General features: G+C 41.4%; 1 protein-coding gene across 2 annotated transcripts; it reads right to left on the minus strand.

The window, feature by feature from the left end:
- Positions 1-2,376: 2,376 nt before the first annotated feature.
- On the minus strand, positions 2,377-15,880 carry LOC134185672 (receptor-type tyrosine-protein phosphatase F-like). Of its 2 annotated transcripts, XM_062653514.1 has the most exons (28): positions 15,636-15,880; positions 15,122-15,571; positions 14,736-15,062; positions 14,528-14,674; positions 8,078-8,398; positions 7,768-8,022; positions 7,384-7,698; positions 7,155-7,261; positions 6,773-7,062; positions 6,426-6,717; positions 6,337-6,367; positions 6,159-6,264; positions 5,681-6,099; positions 5,482-5,618; positions 5,329-5,413; positions 5,190-5,272; positions 4,995-5,129; positions 4,811-4,936; positions 4,605-4,753; positions 4,406-4,541; positions 3,929-4,078; positions 3,768-3,867; positions 3,603-3,709; positions 3,398-3,532; positions 3,213-3,332; positions 2,993-3,144; positions 2,799-2,934; positions 2,377-2,729 (listed from the first exon to the last, which is right to left on the minus strand). In XM_062653514.1, the coding sequence occupies exons 1-28, from the start codon at positions 15,688-15,690 to the stop codon at positions 2,655-2,657; spliced, it is 4,941 nt and encodes a 1,646-aa protein (XP_062509498.1). In that variant the 5' UTR covers positions 15,691-15,880; the 3' UTR covers positions 2,377-2,654. The 2 variants fall into 2 exon arrangements, with proteins under 2 accessions (XP_062509498.1, XP_062509499.1); XM_062653515.1 differs by lacking the exons at positions 14,528-14,674; positions 14,736-15,062; positions 15,122-15,571; positions 15,636-15,880 and adding an exon at positions 13,628-13,754.
- Positions 15,881-16,909: the final 1,029 nt, after the last annotated feature.

The raw sequence follows: 16,909 nt of genomic DNA on the forward strand, positions 1-16,909 counted from the left end.
GGTGCTTCTCTAAAGCAGGCAAACTGTTTTCTAGTATATTTTAGTGGACTTTCAACTACTTCTGTGGCATTACTGTCCCAGTCTATGCTACTCGTGTTTGTGCTATGGCCTCTTGTCATTCATCGGCCCCAGATTTGCATTTTATCAAATTGGTTTCGTGTGCATCAAATTTCTCATTGAACGATTTTCAGTATTCTCCACCCTGTTCAATTAGATCAGAAAGTTTATCAATGCAATCGTCGGTGACAGTTGGAATTTCCAGTATTGTTAATTTGTCTCGCTTTGATACATTTTGTGATGACGCTAAGAAGGTCCATGAGCCAAAAAACAAAACGACAACTCGCTACTTTATTCAGGAGGCCTCTTGCTCTGGACTTCTCTTCATTGCTGTTGCCAGAACCAACAGCCATGTGCTCCAGGTGCGTAACCAAAGATGAAAAATTATGCAGAATTGTTCTAAGGGCTCGCCTATGACGTGCGATCTCTGCCAAAACTCCCACAACGCAAACAGATGTCGGTATCATGCATAACGCAAACAAACGTCGGTAGCATGCATAACACAAACAGACGTCGGCTAGCGTTACTATGTTGTGTTTACTAGGATGTAATGTTGCATGGATATTAAATTTTGTGTTCAGGAGGTAGGAAATAAGCAAGTGTTGCAAATACACATACTATAGTGTACCTAGTAGTAGGTACACTGCTTGTGCTCAGTGTGTATTTGCGACTCGTTGCAGCTCTCGCCGCCGTTTAGGAGAATAGTGATAAAGCTTAATAACTTCTTTCGCAGTTGCCTCAGACTCATGGAGATACGGCAATTTCCTAACAGCATCAAGAACATCTAGCTCAAGTTGGTGTGCAACACAGTGCACAGTTGTTGCACAGGGTTGGTCTCTGGTCAGCTTTGCCTTAAAACACCATTGCGAGCCCTCATCATGACTGCGGCACCATAGAAATCGCCACAAAAAATAGTTAGAGCACAGGAAAATTCATCACTAACTGTATTGATAACATGTTGTAGGCCTATCTGGAAAGCTGAATACACTCCGTCGGCATTTGCGTGTTCAAGGTCTACCAATGCAGCCAACTTCGTTAGAGGCTGACAGCTAGGAAAGTCAAGGTAGCGCACCATGACGACCTCTTGCTCTACCACTGTCAAATCAGTCGATCCATCACTTATTACTGAAACGTAGCGACTTTGAGTTAGTGCATCAGCCATATCTCAGCAGCAGCATACTTGATAAAGTTGGCGGCAGCTTTTTTATGCAAGTAATTTTTACCCAAATAAACACCGTTAAGAAGTTGTAGCTCGCTTATATATTCGCAATCTCGAAAAGATTTACATCGTTTTGCCAACAGCATATGCTGTGCGAAACAATAACTTAGAGCGTTGTCGTTCTCCTACATGAAGACGAAGAAGACTTGACCCAATTGCTGTAGTTTCAGCCTCTACTGGCACTGCTTGAAGGCTCGCCTTCTCAGCGTGGACACAAACTACATGTGTTTGAAACGCTGTGCTTCATAATGGGGTTATTCTAAAGTTTGTTGAACCAACGAAAAAGGGACTTCGTTTGTCTGCATACAACGAATGCTAAGAGCACACTGTACATCTCATAAAATCAGGGCTTACGTTGCCATCACTTCCTACTGCTTCTATACACAACTCGAGCCATGGAAATCGGTCCTTCCAGCTTGGGACAAATTGTCTTCGTCGCTTTTCAGCGTCATAGGCTACATCACTTGTTTTCCTATTTACAGGGAGGCCTTGGTTTTAGCAGGCCACTTGCTAGTTCTAGGCTCAGCCAGAATTTTCGTTTTGCTAACAAGAGCAAACAGACTTTGTTGTTTTCCTTCAAGCTTGTTTGGCACTGCATTTTACCCATGACCTTCATTGTCTTTGGTGGTGGTGGTGTTGGTTGGTCTGAATTGTCTTGAGTTCTTGTTGCAGAAAGCGCTAGACATTTACTTTCAGTACTACTAAAATCAGACTCACTACTGTCGTTGCTACATGGGCATTTTGACTGATTGCTAGCTGGCACTATAGAAACAAAGTGATTCGTGCGTATAAATGGTTGATGCAGCAGTGCGGCAGAGGCACACGACCACATGATGTGTACAGTTTTTGTGGCAACTCCTAGCTTTGGTGAAAACACTCCTGTAGAAATTAAGTGGCGATTTCCTTCTACTCATACCAGGAGCGTGCTGATATAGACAAAGTACCATTATATCATAATGCCTGAGTGGTTTTCCCCGGGCAACCACATGATGTCGGACATTGATTATTTAGAATCAGACATGACGATTTGACCCACATCTCACAACTGCAACAATTTTGGGCTGTAGTATCTAGAAAGCTGTCCAGATTCATATCATCAATCCATGTACGCACTTTGTCTCATGTTCTAGATCTACGGTTGCTGTTCAACAGCCTACAATCCAAAAACACTAGAAAACAGTCCACAAAATAGTGGCAGTTCAGCGTTCTAGCTACTACTAACAGTCCTGGCTATCACGCATGATTCTTAACTACAAAAACCTAACTTACAAAGCAATGCCTACCATTTAGCCCAAACGTCTGCACAAAATGCAGCATGACTAAACTACGATTAGCCAAAGAGTTCTAGGGCTAACCATTGCCTACAAAAACTGAAGAGTTACTTGAAGTTGGCATACGTGTCAAAGTTGTCAAGGTAGACTAGCAAGGCGTCATACATAAATCGATACTGTGTCTATAGAGGCAAACGTTTGTAAATTCGTGATATGTGAAATGGTAGACTCAAACATGCTGGTTGTCTCACCAAAGTCTGCACAATATTTGGATGTTGGATTCGCATCGATCTAACTTTCAGAAACACATCCACCACGCCCTCTACCTTCAAGAGCTCGACAAGCGACAGAATGCCACAGAACGTTCCACTGCGATCAACACCATTGCTATATAAAAGTCATGTTAGTTACTACATACTATCAGTCGTACTGTATTGGTACTAACTTGCAGTGAACAATTATAGTTTTGTTGCCAGTCCCTTGCTGCCATTTTTGCAATTGATCCTGCATGTCAAACAGTTGCTCTAATGTTTTGGGATTACTGTTCTCCGGCCATGCTGTGTATTGGAACTGGGTTATGACCTCTGACTGTGAGCCCTGCCCGTACACAACACTCATAACGTCCATCGTTCAGTGCCAATGCACTTTTAAGTATAGCTGTTGACCTTGCTCAGGTTAAATTTGCGTATCACATACTCTCCCAGATTTGTCTCTTTCGACAACAGAACAGTGTACTGACCATACTGAGCATTGCCTGATGCTGGCCAATACTGGTGACACATCTCCTTTAATAATACACAAACACATTGCACCATACTTTCAGACAATCATTGTAGTCAATTGTAGCAACCTCTCCATTTTCTTGCAAAGACGCCAGCATGACAATTGACACACAATTTTGTTCCCACACCATTTTCCAAAAGTCTTCTGTAGTCTTAGCTAGTGGCCCTTGTGTAGTAATATATGCATCACGATGATGATAGCCCTAAACAGCCACATGTTAATGTATCAACTGCAATCAATGTTAACATAATGTACAAATAGCATAGTCATACATCCAAGTAGCTGGCATTTATGTAGTCGGCTCCAGCCTGAGTGTTCACATACTCACTGTCTTCGGATTCTGCTTCCTCCAAACGAAGAATAACTCGCTGCACATCCACTGTAAACCACAACAACATTAGTTTCTACACAACAACAATAAAAAATCATGATCAAACAAGGCAGTATGTCCTGGTATCTGTTCTTTGCTGTTACAGCAGGCTGTGAGCCTGCCTTACAAAGCTGCTTGTCCATTTGTGGCCCTGTTGTTTGTAACACCTAATGTCAATACAATATCACAGCAAACAATCAAGGTCTCTATATAACAGACTTTGCTTACTTGAAAGTGACATTCAAAACCTGTCTTGCCTGTCTTTGCATCTTTCTTGGACAGTTTGGCAACAGCGGTACGAAGATTTTGAACAGGAATCTGGGTATTGCCACAAGTCAATGCTTCAAGCACAGCATCGTGGATAAAACCATATTGAGCCTGTTGATAACGACAAGACATTGCCACTCATCATCAACATATTGTGAGAACTGTGGCTTTAGGACAAACTGTTTGGATGGGAAGTACTGTACTGATGTCAAATGTTATCAGATTGCACAATACCCAACTAATAAGCCCTATTCTCAGCCCCATCAGTCTTTAATATTCACCAAACACACCAAACAAAAACTATAAAATGTGCATATCTACAGCACAATAAACATACTAGTACAACTCCCTGCATTACTATTACATCCTCCACAGAATCACCAAAAACTCTGACATCAACCGCCAAATTCAAAACTTCCTTACTGCATGCATACAAACCTCAGTCTGGACCATATCTTGACGTTTCGTCCTCAGAGATGCAACACAGCTGTAGATATCAATGGGCTCGCCATATTCAATTCTCTCAAGCATGGTGTCAATAACAATAAACGTTCCAGTTCGACCAACACCAGCGCTAGAAATCCATTTTTCATTAAGAGCACTAAGTTTCTCCATAAACTCACACCGAGCTCTGTACCTGCAGTGAACAACCATTGACCCTCGATTCTTTGGATATTCTCGATTAATTCTTCTGATGAAACTCAGTAGCGGTGTGGCAAATTTGGGAACACCATGATCAGGCCATGCAGTGTAATGGTATTGTGTTACTATTCTAGTCTCATCACCCTGATGGAGCACAATCTACAGTACATGCACCATACTCCCACATTTTAAGAATCTTACCAAGGTAAGACTGAATTTACGAATTTCGTAATCAGCAAAGGAATCTTTCTCCAAGAAAGTGACAATGAGACCATTGTAGTCCATTGAATCAACAACATTCTTCGGCCAGTACTGATGACATTTGATCTAAAGTATAACCAAATAGTTTTACAATTGTGAGAACCATACTAACCAATTCACTAACCTTGTTCTTTTCGATCAAATGAGTAAGCATCACAATCGTAGGGACATTTTCTGCCCAAATCATTCGCCAATTATCAGCAACAGTATGTTCCTGTGGTCCTTGTGATGCAATGTACTTCTTGGGAGTACGGTAGCCCTACATTCACACAACAGTTAACTGTGTAACTGTTCTCTGGTATGCATCACAGAAACCAACATCAACAAAAGCAGCAGCTATGTAATTGCCATTAGAATTTGTCATGCCAGACAAAACTGGCAGCACAACTCGAGAATGATCATCTATACACATTGAAATGTAGAAATATTGAAAGCATTGGCCGTCACAAGTTACACACAAGTCAGAATATTCTTGTAACGGTTCAGTGAAAGGTTTGCCAAAGCTACTTCAGCTGAAAAATTATGCGGTAATTCTCCAAGTGTCTAATATTAATCATAGATCACATACATTATTGACACCAAACAAAGTGATACTAAAATACTAACTACACCTTAAATTCACTGCATATCCCAGCATTGTGATCTTGATGCATAGCTGCCACACAGTCTGGAAATTTCTCAAGGTTGATAGAATGAAGGTCGGTTCGTGATTGGTGACTCTTTACTTTTGGCATTATAGATGGAGTATCTATCGAGTAAATTACACAACTGTAGACCGATCAGTGTACGTCAAACAACCACATCAGTCACCTCCAGATGTCCAAAAATTCGGTTTCTTTACTGCTTCAGTGGCTGAACGTACAATCAGCTCTACAACCTGTTCATCAACGCCTGAACTGTTTGTCGCTGTGCATCTATACTTGCCACTGTCTGATGCCATAACATTAGCAATCTGCAAAGACTTATCTCCCAGAATAACAAAGTGCTCATCTTTCTCAGATATTTCCTTTCCATTGCGAAACCACTTGATAATTGGTTTTGGTTCTCCAGCAGCATCACAAGGAAGAACAGCAGTTGTGCCTTCATATGATGTCACTGATAGACTTTCAACAGAAATCACAGGAGCGAGAGGAATTTCGTCATATACACTCTCCACTTGCTTGACTGACGAAAAAGCAACTTGTTCATTTATGTAAACACTGTCAGTCATTTTTCCTGAACGACGTCTCCTAAATAACACAGTTACAGTTAAACTACATGGCTTATCACATGCATGAAAGTGAACAACCTTAGAACAACAACAACAAGAATAACCAATAGAAGAAAAATGATGCCAACAGCTGCAGCACCTGCAATTGGAGCCACTGAACTTGCTTCTGCCTTTGTCAAAACTCCTTCATGTCAAAAATGATCAATATTATTGTATATGGAACTATCGGTAAACCAAATAATAATCATCATCTTACTTAGTGGTTCACCAATTGCTGTTTCTTTCATCTAGAAATCATAATATAAAGTTTCTCAAAAGGTATGTAGTAATCCAATATCATCATACCCCACTTCCATTATCCAACATTGCAACCACACGAATATATATAAAGTAAGTCGAATCAGACTTAAGTGGAACATTTTTGTACTCATTGTTTTCACCAGACGTTGAATCATTTCCAACGGTAAACTGCTTCCCTTGTATGTTCTGTTTGTAAATCATGTAATTGTATCGAGCTGTTACATACCATGTGTTGTCTGTGCCCTCTTGCTCATACGGTCCAACAGTACGTGGTACATCCGATACTAAAGGAGCATTAGATCCAGTGGTACCCTCATAAACAATAATATCAACATATCTAAAGTATTGTCACATTTAAAACATTCACAAAACAATGAAAAGTCAAAACATACTCTATTGGACCATTTTCATCATTCACAGTAGGAGGTACAAATACTACAGTTGATGTTGATGAAACATCACTAGGTAAAGATTTGTCTGGTGTCTGAGGAGAAGCTGCCAGTGTGCGCACTATAATCATGTTACTAGGGGAACTTTCTGGATTGGACTTTGCGTTATTCGTTATTCTCACATATACCCTGTACTCAGTATATGGTTTAAGGCCCTTCAAGGTGTATAGATTGTCATGACTCGCAATGTTGAGACTCTTGCTGTACGAAGCATCACCAATACTGTTGTAAACCTGCACAGTAAAGTTTAAACAATCATTTGCAGCCATGAGCATGTATGCACACGCATTCGTGCATCTACTCATCCACACACAACTTTGCTTACAGTGTAGTACTGAAAAGCACCATTAAAGCTAATAGGCCTCTCCCATTGTAGAGCAATTGAGCTTGATGTCACACTTGAATTCCTCAAATTCTGAGGTGGAGTTGGTGCTAAATCAAGAAAATCCAGTAATAATAAAACCAATAAAAATCAATAAAAGTAATAATAAAATCTAATAAATACAACAAATCACACAATCGCAAAATATATCCTTAAATTAGAAAAACTTTACAGCCTTCAGCAGTAGTCACAGGCACCACATTAACAGCTGCCAAACTTCCAGGTTCATAGCCATGCCTGTTGCTTGCTGTTGCTCTAAAGCTGTAATTTGTAAATGGACTGAGACCAACAACAACAAACGGTTGAGAATCAGTAGCACTGAATTCTCTTTGTTCCCACAGCATGTTGCTGGTGCCATTATCCAACTGATATTCTATACGATATTCAGTTACACTTGAGTTTCCATTTTCAGGACAGTTGACTTTGACATTCACTTCTGAGTCATTATAGCTTTCGACTGACAACACAACACATCTCTGTGGAGGACCTAAAACACACCACATATAGTTAACTAAACATACAAAATGTCAACAAATACGTGCAAAAAGAAGGTTACCTTCAATTATCAACTGTACTGATGCCCTACTGGTCTTTGCACCAGCTTCAATAGTGTTTCTAGCAACACATCTGTATGTCCCTTCATCCTTAAATTCAAGTGATGTTAGTTCCAGAGTAGATCCTTTTGCACTCTTGCCTCCTCTCCATTCATAATCTGGAGAGGGATTACCACCAGCAGAACAGTTTAAAGTGATATTTTGTCCTTTCACTCGTACTGGATTGGATGGTCTAATTTTAACAAATTCAGGAGCATCTAACAACACATCACTCGTAACAATGCACCATGAAATGTTACCAAACCAACTCACATTTGACATCAACTGATATAACTGAAGACATATTACTAGCACCATACTTGTTAAAAGCCCTGCACTTGATTAATCCTCTATCTGAACGCTTCACAGACACAAATTTCAATTTCCCAGTAAATCTGCCCACACCATCAAGATTCGTTGAATTTGTTACTCGAGAGTCTAATGCAATAGCTGAATCAATTCCATTCTCTTTTCTGTACCATCCAAATGTAATGTCTCCACTCAGACCAGAATACTGTAAAGCTGTGCAACTCAACTCTTGCACTGACGACTCATCAAAAGAAACTCCTGGTGACTGCTCAGCTGTTGGTGTACCTGCAATCATATCATAAATTTAATTACATAAAGAGAGTAACAGACACTAGTATTACACAAAAAGTTCAACTGTGTATTAATACTAGATAATGATAGCATAGATCATACATGTAAATGCCACCATGTCCCAATAGCATGTAGTTTTTATCTAGTCATTGCGACGTAGTGTTACAACCTAAAAACCGCATTACCCAGTTTCGTGACGCAAAAATCAACACATTTTATCACAACTGTGTTTTCATGCATAATTCTGCCTCGGGTAATAAAAACAAAGTAGGAATGGCTGTGTACTGTTCTAGTAAGCTAGTACTTGAAGAAATAGGGGTTGAGACGTTCGCAAACAAGTACTCATACTTTACATGTGATACCAATCTTCCACAATTAAATCTCTACTTCACTCATGTTTCCTTTGAAGGTGGCTGTTTGGATAGGAGTAGCCTCGTACCAGACCCTCTCGCGCGTCGTGCCCGGTTCCCGTATAACACGAAAACGCTGGAGAGGGTCTGGGATCATACCGCCTACTTTCTTCACCTAGTGTCACCCCACGTCATCTAAGTGTCACCCCACGTCACCAACGTCAATACTTTCATACTATTAGTTCATTATGCTGTAACAATACACCTTTCTATCAAAGCAAATTAGGCATGACGCTATCTGTGATATCCCAGAATTGCATACATTCATTGTTTGTTTTTCGTTCGTCTATGCGACATGGAAATCGATTCATTCACAGAGCGATCTCCTGAGTTCGATTCACGTTACCTGAAGCTGTAAGGTCCAATGTGATTTGATCACCAGTAGCCTGGAGTCTATACATGCACTAAGCGCTGCTCTATGACTGTGCTAGGCTACAAGAACAATATGAGTCGGGAAGCTCATCAGATAGAGTTCCAACGAAAGTGGTAATGAACAGCGTCAACTGTAGCTTGTTGGCCGCCGGAAAGGCAACGCTGTCTTCTGTGCATGTTGGCAAGCTAGTGCGCCTTGCCTTTGGATCAACTGTAGAGAGGAAAAGCGCCAGAGTTTACGGCTGCCGCTCATACTTTTACTGCGGTATCCGGAGAAAGAGTGATCATGAGGAAAGTCCAGCCAAACGTTCTTGCATACAAGAGTCATCAAAGGATATTACATCACCGACCTCTGACCATCTACTACGAATTCCACAATTAGAAGCTGAGCTCAAACATGAAAAGAAGCGCGGACAAGACTTGGAGGCTGAACTGCAACAATCAATTATTCAGAGTCAATCTATCCAGTGGCATCAAGTAGATACAGAAATTAACGCAGAGCTGAATGCGCTACAGAGAGCTGGAGGAATCATGTCAACAGGTCCAGTTGATGCAGCAGATGCATCTTCACTGACTGCAGACTTTAGTTTACATAATCTACATAGCCAATTACTTACACACGCTCCCAAAATTACATCACTGCTTTCCTCGATAGGCCAAACTGACATCACTACAGAACCAAAAGATATCTACAGCTTGGCAGCAGTCTGCTTACTAGCGAAGAAGGCAAGTGACAAGGTCAAAGGTTTTCAGCTTCTAGTTAGTTAGATGTTGGTTGCCAGGGCAACTAGTAAACAAGTCATTACTACTCTTAACCATATGGGTGTCTGCTTGTCATATAGTCAAACTTTTAGCTATGTGGAAAACGCTGCAAAGGCAATAGAGCAGAACAGAGAGCTTCAACATGGAGACTGGATCGTTGCCTATGACAACATAATATTGAGAAACGTGTCACCCATGAGAGAAATGCCAGACATACAGAGGCATGGAACTTCACGAGCCGTTTGGCTGTCAAAGTAGCCAGACTTCCCCCACCTGATTACAACACAACAGAATTACCACAATGCACTCGAGGAGATTTAGCTGTGGAAGACATTCTACCGAATGATGATGACGACAAAACATTTCACGAATCTGCTCAGACAAGAGTTAAAAAGGTACTCATACACAGGTTCAAATGCTGCAATCACCTTAAAGCAAGACATCAATATGACAACCATGACCACCCAACAACAAAATCTATTATCCACCCTATTGCAGTGATAGACATAGATGAAAGTTAAACTGACAATAATGTTACTATTCTTGAAGAATTTCAAAAAATGCTGGCAATAGATGACACTGTTCAATAATGTGTTGTCGGTGACCAAGCGACTTGCAGGGCAATTCGTGCAGCTCGGCGTAGAAGGGTAGCAGATATTCCTTCAGCACGCCTCCTATGGGCGAAAGAGAATCCTGGTGATTTCCACTTCGCATGGGAGTGCCTAAAAGTCATCTTCCTCACATTTTGGGAGTCACATGATTTTCCTGGCTCATTGGCTCATCTCAGCAAACTGATCAACCGAAGTGGAGTCACCCCTGCTGCAAAAAATTTCAACAATCCGATGAGTTCCTCAAGCATGCATTAGAAGCACATCTGACTGCATCCCTCATCACCTTTCTCAATATATCTGCTACCTCAGATTTAATTGTACAAGATGCAACCATTATAACGAACTCATGGCTAAACGAAACAGCAGAGAGATTCGCCAATGACGTGCTAGTTATAGGAACAGATTAAGATGACCATGATGCAGACAACCTGTATAATTTCCATCGTTCTTTTCTGCGCATGGCCCTCCTTTATGAAGATTTGAGGGAAGCCATCAAGTACGAAGATGGCCCAAGAGTTATCCAACATTGGCGAATGTGGTTACTGTACTTCCTCGCAACAAAGAGAAGCAACTACAGCAATGAAGCAGCAAATCTCTTAACCAATCTGAAGGCTGACTTATCCAAGAGGCTTGCTTACATAGTAACTCACAACAGAGCTGTTAATTCTCTGGGCATACCTGGTCATGGGAAAGCAATAGACATGGCAGTAGAACACCACAATCTTGTCATCAAAACAGCTTTACGATCTTCTGGTGGCAGTATCACCTTCCATCATTTAAGAGTAATAAGCTTAGCATCTCAGCTATTACATGATGCTGCACTGTTATGCGATCAGGAAGTTCATGCTCCTCATGTAGGTACAAGGCATACAAGTACAAGTGCTGAAAAAGACATCCAAATGATGACATCCAATCTATTGGCCCGTCAAGTCACTTGTCGGATTCCCAAAAGAAAGTTGTCATCTAACAGACATTTCACAACACCAGAGAAAAAAGGATATGAAGTTGCCTTATCCAAGCAATGGATTGCAAAGTTCCTAAGTAAGACAGACCTGAGAATTAAGGACAATCAGTCCACTGAAGACCATGAAGAAATTGATTTTCTTGATGACATACAGCTATGACAGAAATAGACACATGTACATAATATCGTAACTACTTGTATTGAGAAACAGCCTAAGGTGAGTTACTAGTGATTTGTAATCTCTCCTAAAACATGTCTACAAGCTGAAGTGCTCCTTGTACCATCACTACTAATAATGGCTATAGTGCAAGGAATGTGAAACTCAATTAACTTAAAAACTGCTAAACTGAAGTCCCTTACAACTCCTAGTGAACTAACATCATTTTCTGATCAAATCTTATTACATTTTTTTACTAGTTTATCAATCACTAACATGGATAAGACCCCATCTAGTCCTCTCATTCTGTATCTTGAGCCACCTGCCGTCCTCCTAAGTTCAAGTAGTGCTTTCCTCAAAGCACCTCTCTGACCAGCAACAACACGACGTGATCTCAACGGTGCAGATCTGCATGGAATAGGAGGAAGTGGTAAGGTGCAATCCACCTCTGGCTGAAAAATATGAGGTCGCTCATCAGATGCATTGCAGAACGAACAGCACAAATCACTATCAGGTAATGGCTCATCTGACTGCAAAATCTTGTAAACAAGAACTCTTCTCAAACAGACCTTATTTGAGGCAAGAGTCACAATTTCGTTGTTGCACACTGACAGACTACGGTCCTGAGAGTGTGCCACAAACCGAACAAGGCACAACCTTAGTGGATCTCTCCCTCCACGTGCAGCAAGTTGCACAAGCTCAGATCCACTGTCTGGCAAACCGAATAGAATAACTTCACTGATGTCATCAATGTCCACACCAAGGCCAAACGCACTAGTAGCTACCATGACTCGCTGCTTGCCACACTTAAATTCTCCATAGTGTTGAGATCGCCCCTCAAGTGTCATTGTGGCCTGGTATTGTCCTACTGTACCCCTGGTTATACTACTGCAGCTGTACAAAAGATGAATAAACACTTTATACAAAACATCCTTTGATCTGCAAAATATAAGAGTTTTTGGAATATCTTTAGAATACTTTACAGAGGACAACATAGAAGCTAACAAGTGGAAGACTGACGAAATAGAGGTGGATGAATCCAAAGAAAAGTATAAGTTTGGACGATTTAGAGATCCAGATACTAGAACATAGTCAGGCATATTCAGATGTTGAGTTACAGAAGTAATAAGGAAAAGTGGAGCTGTTGCTGAGAGAGCCATAATAGGGACAGTAGGCAGGCAAGAACGAATAAAACTTAGTTCCTTGTAAGAAGGTCTAAATGTAGACCCCCACTCTTCGATCAGATGTACTTCATCAATAGCAATGAAGGAGATTGCTGTCTTCAATTGCCTAGACAATGCGTTTCGCCAAAAACTTGATGTGATCGCTTCTGGAGACGTATAAACTAGACAAACCACTGTTACCCACCATTGCCTGACCAAAAGATTGTCCAATACTACTCACTTAGTTTGTACTTGCTGGAAGAAATGTCTTTCAACAGTTTCTCGTCTGACAAGGACTCAATTCGTGTGACAAACACTCCCTTTTTTACCAGTTTGGCGACCTTGAATCATCAGGAGGCTAATAACTAAAGCAAACTGGCTGCTTCAAGCAACTACACCTACCTGATCATGCATCAATGATATCAGCGGGCTAATGATCACACACACTCCGTTCAAGAGAAGGGCAGGCAGTAGGTAGCACAAAGACTTGCCGCCCGAAGTCTTCAGTCGAACAAACACTTCCTTGTTCGAAAGAATAGCCTTGGAGGCCTCAAGCTGACCTTCACGAAAACTATGGTGTCCAAATACGTCGGAAAGAACAGATTTCAGATCGAGTTCAAAATTCGCGCTTTCAGAAGCCATTCCGCGCTTTGTGAAGAGTCTGCGCACAGCTGTTCGGATCAAGTACCTTATGCTATGTCTGAGACCTACCACTCTGGTACTAATAAAAAGATTCTACCATTTCGTAACAGCCTACCCAAAGGGTTCCCACCTCCCAGCTTACCGTGTCTTGTACGTCTTCTGAAGACATCCTGCAGGTTGTTCAACGTAAGAGATATATTGGCGATCGCAGGAGAAACGCGTCCACGTCCAAGAGACTTTCTGTGTGACACATGAGAATAGCACTTACACAGATCGTGTTAGTAGCCCGAGGCTTTGTGACATACGAGCTAAGATGATCATCTAACAGCATTAACGGTAGGCGGTATGATCTCAGACTCTCTCCAGCGTTTTCGTGTTATACGGGAACCGGGCACGACGCGCGAGAGGATCTGGTACGAGGCTAGATAGGAGTGAAGTAGGGATTTAATTGTAGAAGATTGGTTTCACATGTAAATTGTGAGTACTTGTTTGCGAAAGTTTCGACCCCATTTCTTCGAGCACTAGCTTAACGTAAGCAGTCATCTCTACTTTGTCTTCTATTTACTACATAAATGTTTTTGTATTCTTTTGGCTTTACTTGCGCCACTTGATGTTGGTCTAAGAGTTACTGCATTATAGTGGAAGCTTGATATCACAAAATTCCAAGAGACCCTACGACTCCTTTAGCTATATTGAAGCCTCATATTATGTTCATCAGGGATTCATTGCTCACATTCAACAAATGCAAGGCTAAGCAATCTTACATAATTCTTCCATCTAATTGTCTCTGGATACAAACAAGCTGATCTAATCGTGGCAAGCACTGATTGAAAATTCTGTATGTAGCAGCCACATCTTTCTGTGTGCTCTTTCATTAAAAGCAAGTTCGTTACGCCAAAGGTCCAATGATGAGGAATGTATACAATTAAAGACATAATATCATGACTCTATAGCTTTATAATATTGAGGATTTGTTGCTGTAATTAACAAACCCATCTGTACTTCCATAACACACCAAGCACAAAACTCCCACTGCCCTTACATGGTGGTTGTTTGCTGTCGCAGTTCTCAGATGTCAACCCCACACAGTCCATTCCATTGTGTTGCTTAAGACGTGCTCGTGTACGACTATGAGTACCAAAACTACATGATGATGTACAATCTGACCATGAGCTCCATTTACAGTTTACTAAAGACAACAATAAAATTACAATACAACACTAAACACAACCATTTTCCTTTATTTATACCATTGACGTTCAGTGTAAATGACTTTGACACTGTAGAGCCATCAGTTGCAGTATATTTGCATGTATACAAACCATTGGAAGAAACACTAGCTAACTTGATGTAGAGCTTCTGAACACGATTCTCATACACCTGATATACACTCTGTGCACTTGAAGATGGTACATCAATAGTCATGTTGTGCATCCATTGCAAACGTGCATTATTAAAGTTGGTCCCATCAGGACTGACACCACAATCAATAGGATTAGAGTAATCTTGATTCTCATTAACTGCCACACTTGTCCCTTCAATATGCATATTATTGTCTAGAATAGCAATCTCCAATTCTACAACAAAACATTTCACTCTTCATTCAACACCTACCTACACCAAATCATCATCTAACCATAGTTGAAAGCCACCTCACATACATGAAGAATGTCATTCGTCCCTATTCTCTGTAAGTTAATGTATCTTCCCCAAACTGGTAAACTGCAGTTAACATCTCGCCATATTGCATTAAAGTTATTAGAACTGTCATATGGAGCCTTTCCACACTTGTGGTTGTCATTCCCATTGTTTGTTAAGCTGTTACCAACATGAACATACACATTTTCACCTCTATCGCCTATAGGAATAATTGTAACACGTGACACAAAATATTCCTTTTGCAAGTCAACTCGAAGCCAAGGATCGTCAGACTTCGTTGTAGCGGCACAATCTTTACCATCAATTGGCTGTCCAGTAACATCTTTTGGATTGCCATCTATAGCCTTTGCAGCAACAAACACAGGACTGTAGACTGAACTCATGTTCACTGTTGCTCCAAAAGAGGCAGCTAGATTGGTTGCCATACCTACATCACATAAACATTGCACACAAAGCAACAAGTGTGACTTCCACCATAACAGTAATCGTACAAGATGTGATTATGCAGATCTCAGTCGATAGCCCTGTACACTTCTGACCACTCATTGTAGCTTCTTGACTAATCTTCCGAGTTCTGGTGCCATTTCCACATTCAACACTACATGAACTCCAACTACCCCAAATGCAATTTACTGTAAACACAACACAAGACTGTTAACAGAATATAATTCATTCAACAACTTTCCAACTATCACTACACAATGCCTTGTAATCATTACTTTAGTGGTTAGTTTACATAGTAAATGTAGGTTGACATCAGGAGTAGCAGACGATTGCAGGAGCTTTGTAATGTTAATAATAGCTAGAGGTAGAACTATGACGTATTAATGCAAATGACTGTGAGAACGTTGCATTGTTCGGTTAGCATTGTATAGCTGGTAACGTTCTTGATATGAGTAAGCGCAGTAGCCGTTCAGCTCGATGTGAATCGTCCCTCACTGTTCCTCAATCTCCAGAAGAAATCGCTTCGTTTCTGGACATTTCAATTCACCAGCTTCTAGAGCAATATCACCTTGTTCCCACTGGTTCCAGGCCGGAAAAAATCAAGCGACTCTCCCCTGTTCTTTTTCCTTCAGACGGAGCTACTACAACCCCTGCGGAGCCGGCAGCAGCTTCATCCACGCCAGCGGTGACGGAAACGCCTACCATGGTCACGCAGATCGACAGCACATCGCTAGAAACTGTGATCCACTCAGTGGTACAAGCATCGGTAGCTGCCATGTCCGAAGCCATCAGTCCTGTCCTGAGTCGTTCAAGTTCCAGACCAGGCTCTGCCAACCACGTCACAAGAGAGGGCTGTACCCAGACGCGGAGTCGCAATCGTCGGAACTGGAACAACGACAGCAGCCGCAGTACTCAGTCATCGTCAAGGTCACGATCACCACGCAGATGGCAGTCCAGATCACCCAGTCGCCGTTCCCGCAAAAGATCAAAATCACGTCGTTCCAGCCCTCACACTTCTCTTGGCTACAGATAGACGGCAACCGGATCTAACGACCAACCGGCATCTTGTATGCTATCTAGGACGACAAAGAGGAAGACATTAGCAGGTGATTATGTTGACTTTGATGTAATACGTACTGAAGTAACGACTAACACTGGCGAGGTCCTCATGGCAACGAAAAACTCGGGCTCTGGTTCAAATCGCAGAAATGTCCGCGACATCGGTTCGTGGCTTCAGGCTTGGGCTGCATACGCGTCGACAGTCTTACTAGCAGATCCGGCTTGAGGTTACTAACTTATCGGCTACCTGTCTATAGTCGCT

Source organism: Corticium candelabrum, chromosome 10 (genome assembly GCF_963422355.1).
Source record: "Corticium candelabrum chromosome 10, ooCorCand1.1, whole genome shotgun sequence".
Classification (NCBI taxonomy): Eukaryota; Metazoa; Porifera; class Homoscleromorpha; order Homosclerophorida; family Plakinidae; genus Corticium; species Corticium candelabrum.

What these genes read in the sequence shown, in the direction of transcription:
- LOC134185672 (XM_062653514.1), bottom strand. Translation starts at nt 15,690, where the DNA reads ATGAGTGGTCAGAAGTGTACAGGGCTATCGACTGAGATCTGCATAATC. An exon ending in GTAAATTCAGTCTTACCTTG is followed by an intron (nt 4,754 to 4,810) that starts GTAAGATTCTTA and finishes GTGCTCCATCAG; the next exon opens with GGTGATGAGACTAGAATAGT. An exon ending in TCAATGGTTGTTCACTGCAG is followed by an intron (nt 4,542 to 4,604) that starts GTACAGAGCTCG and finishes ATGGATTTCTAG; the next exon opens with CGCTGGTGTTGGTCGAACTG.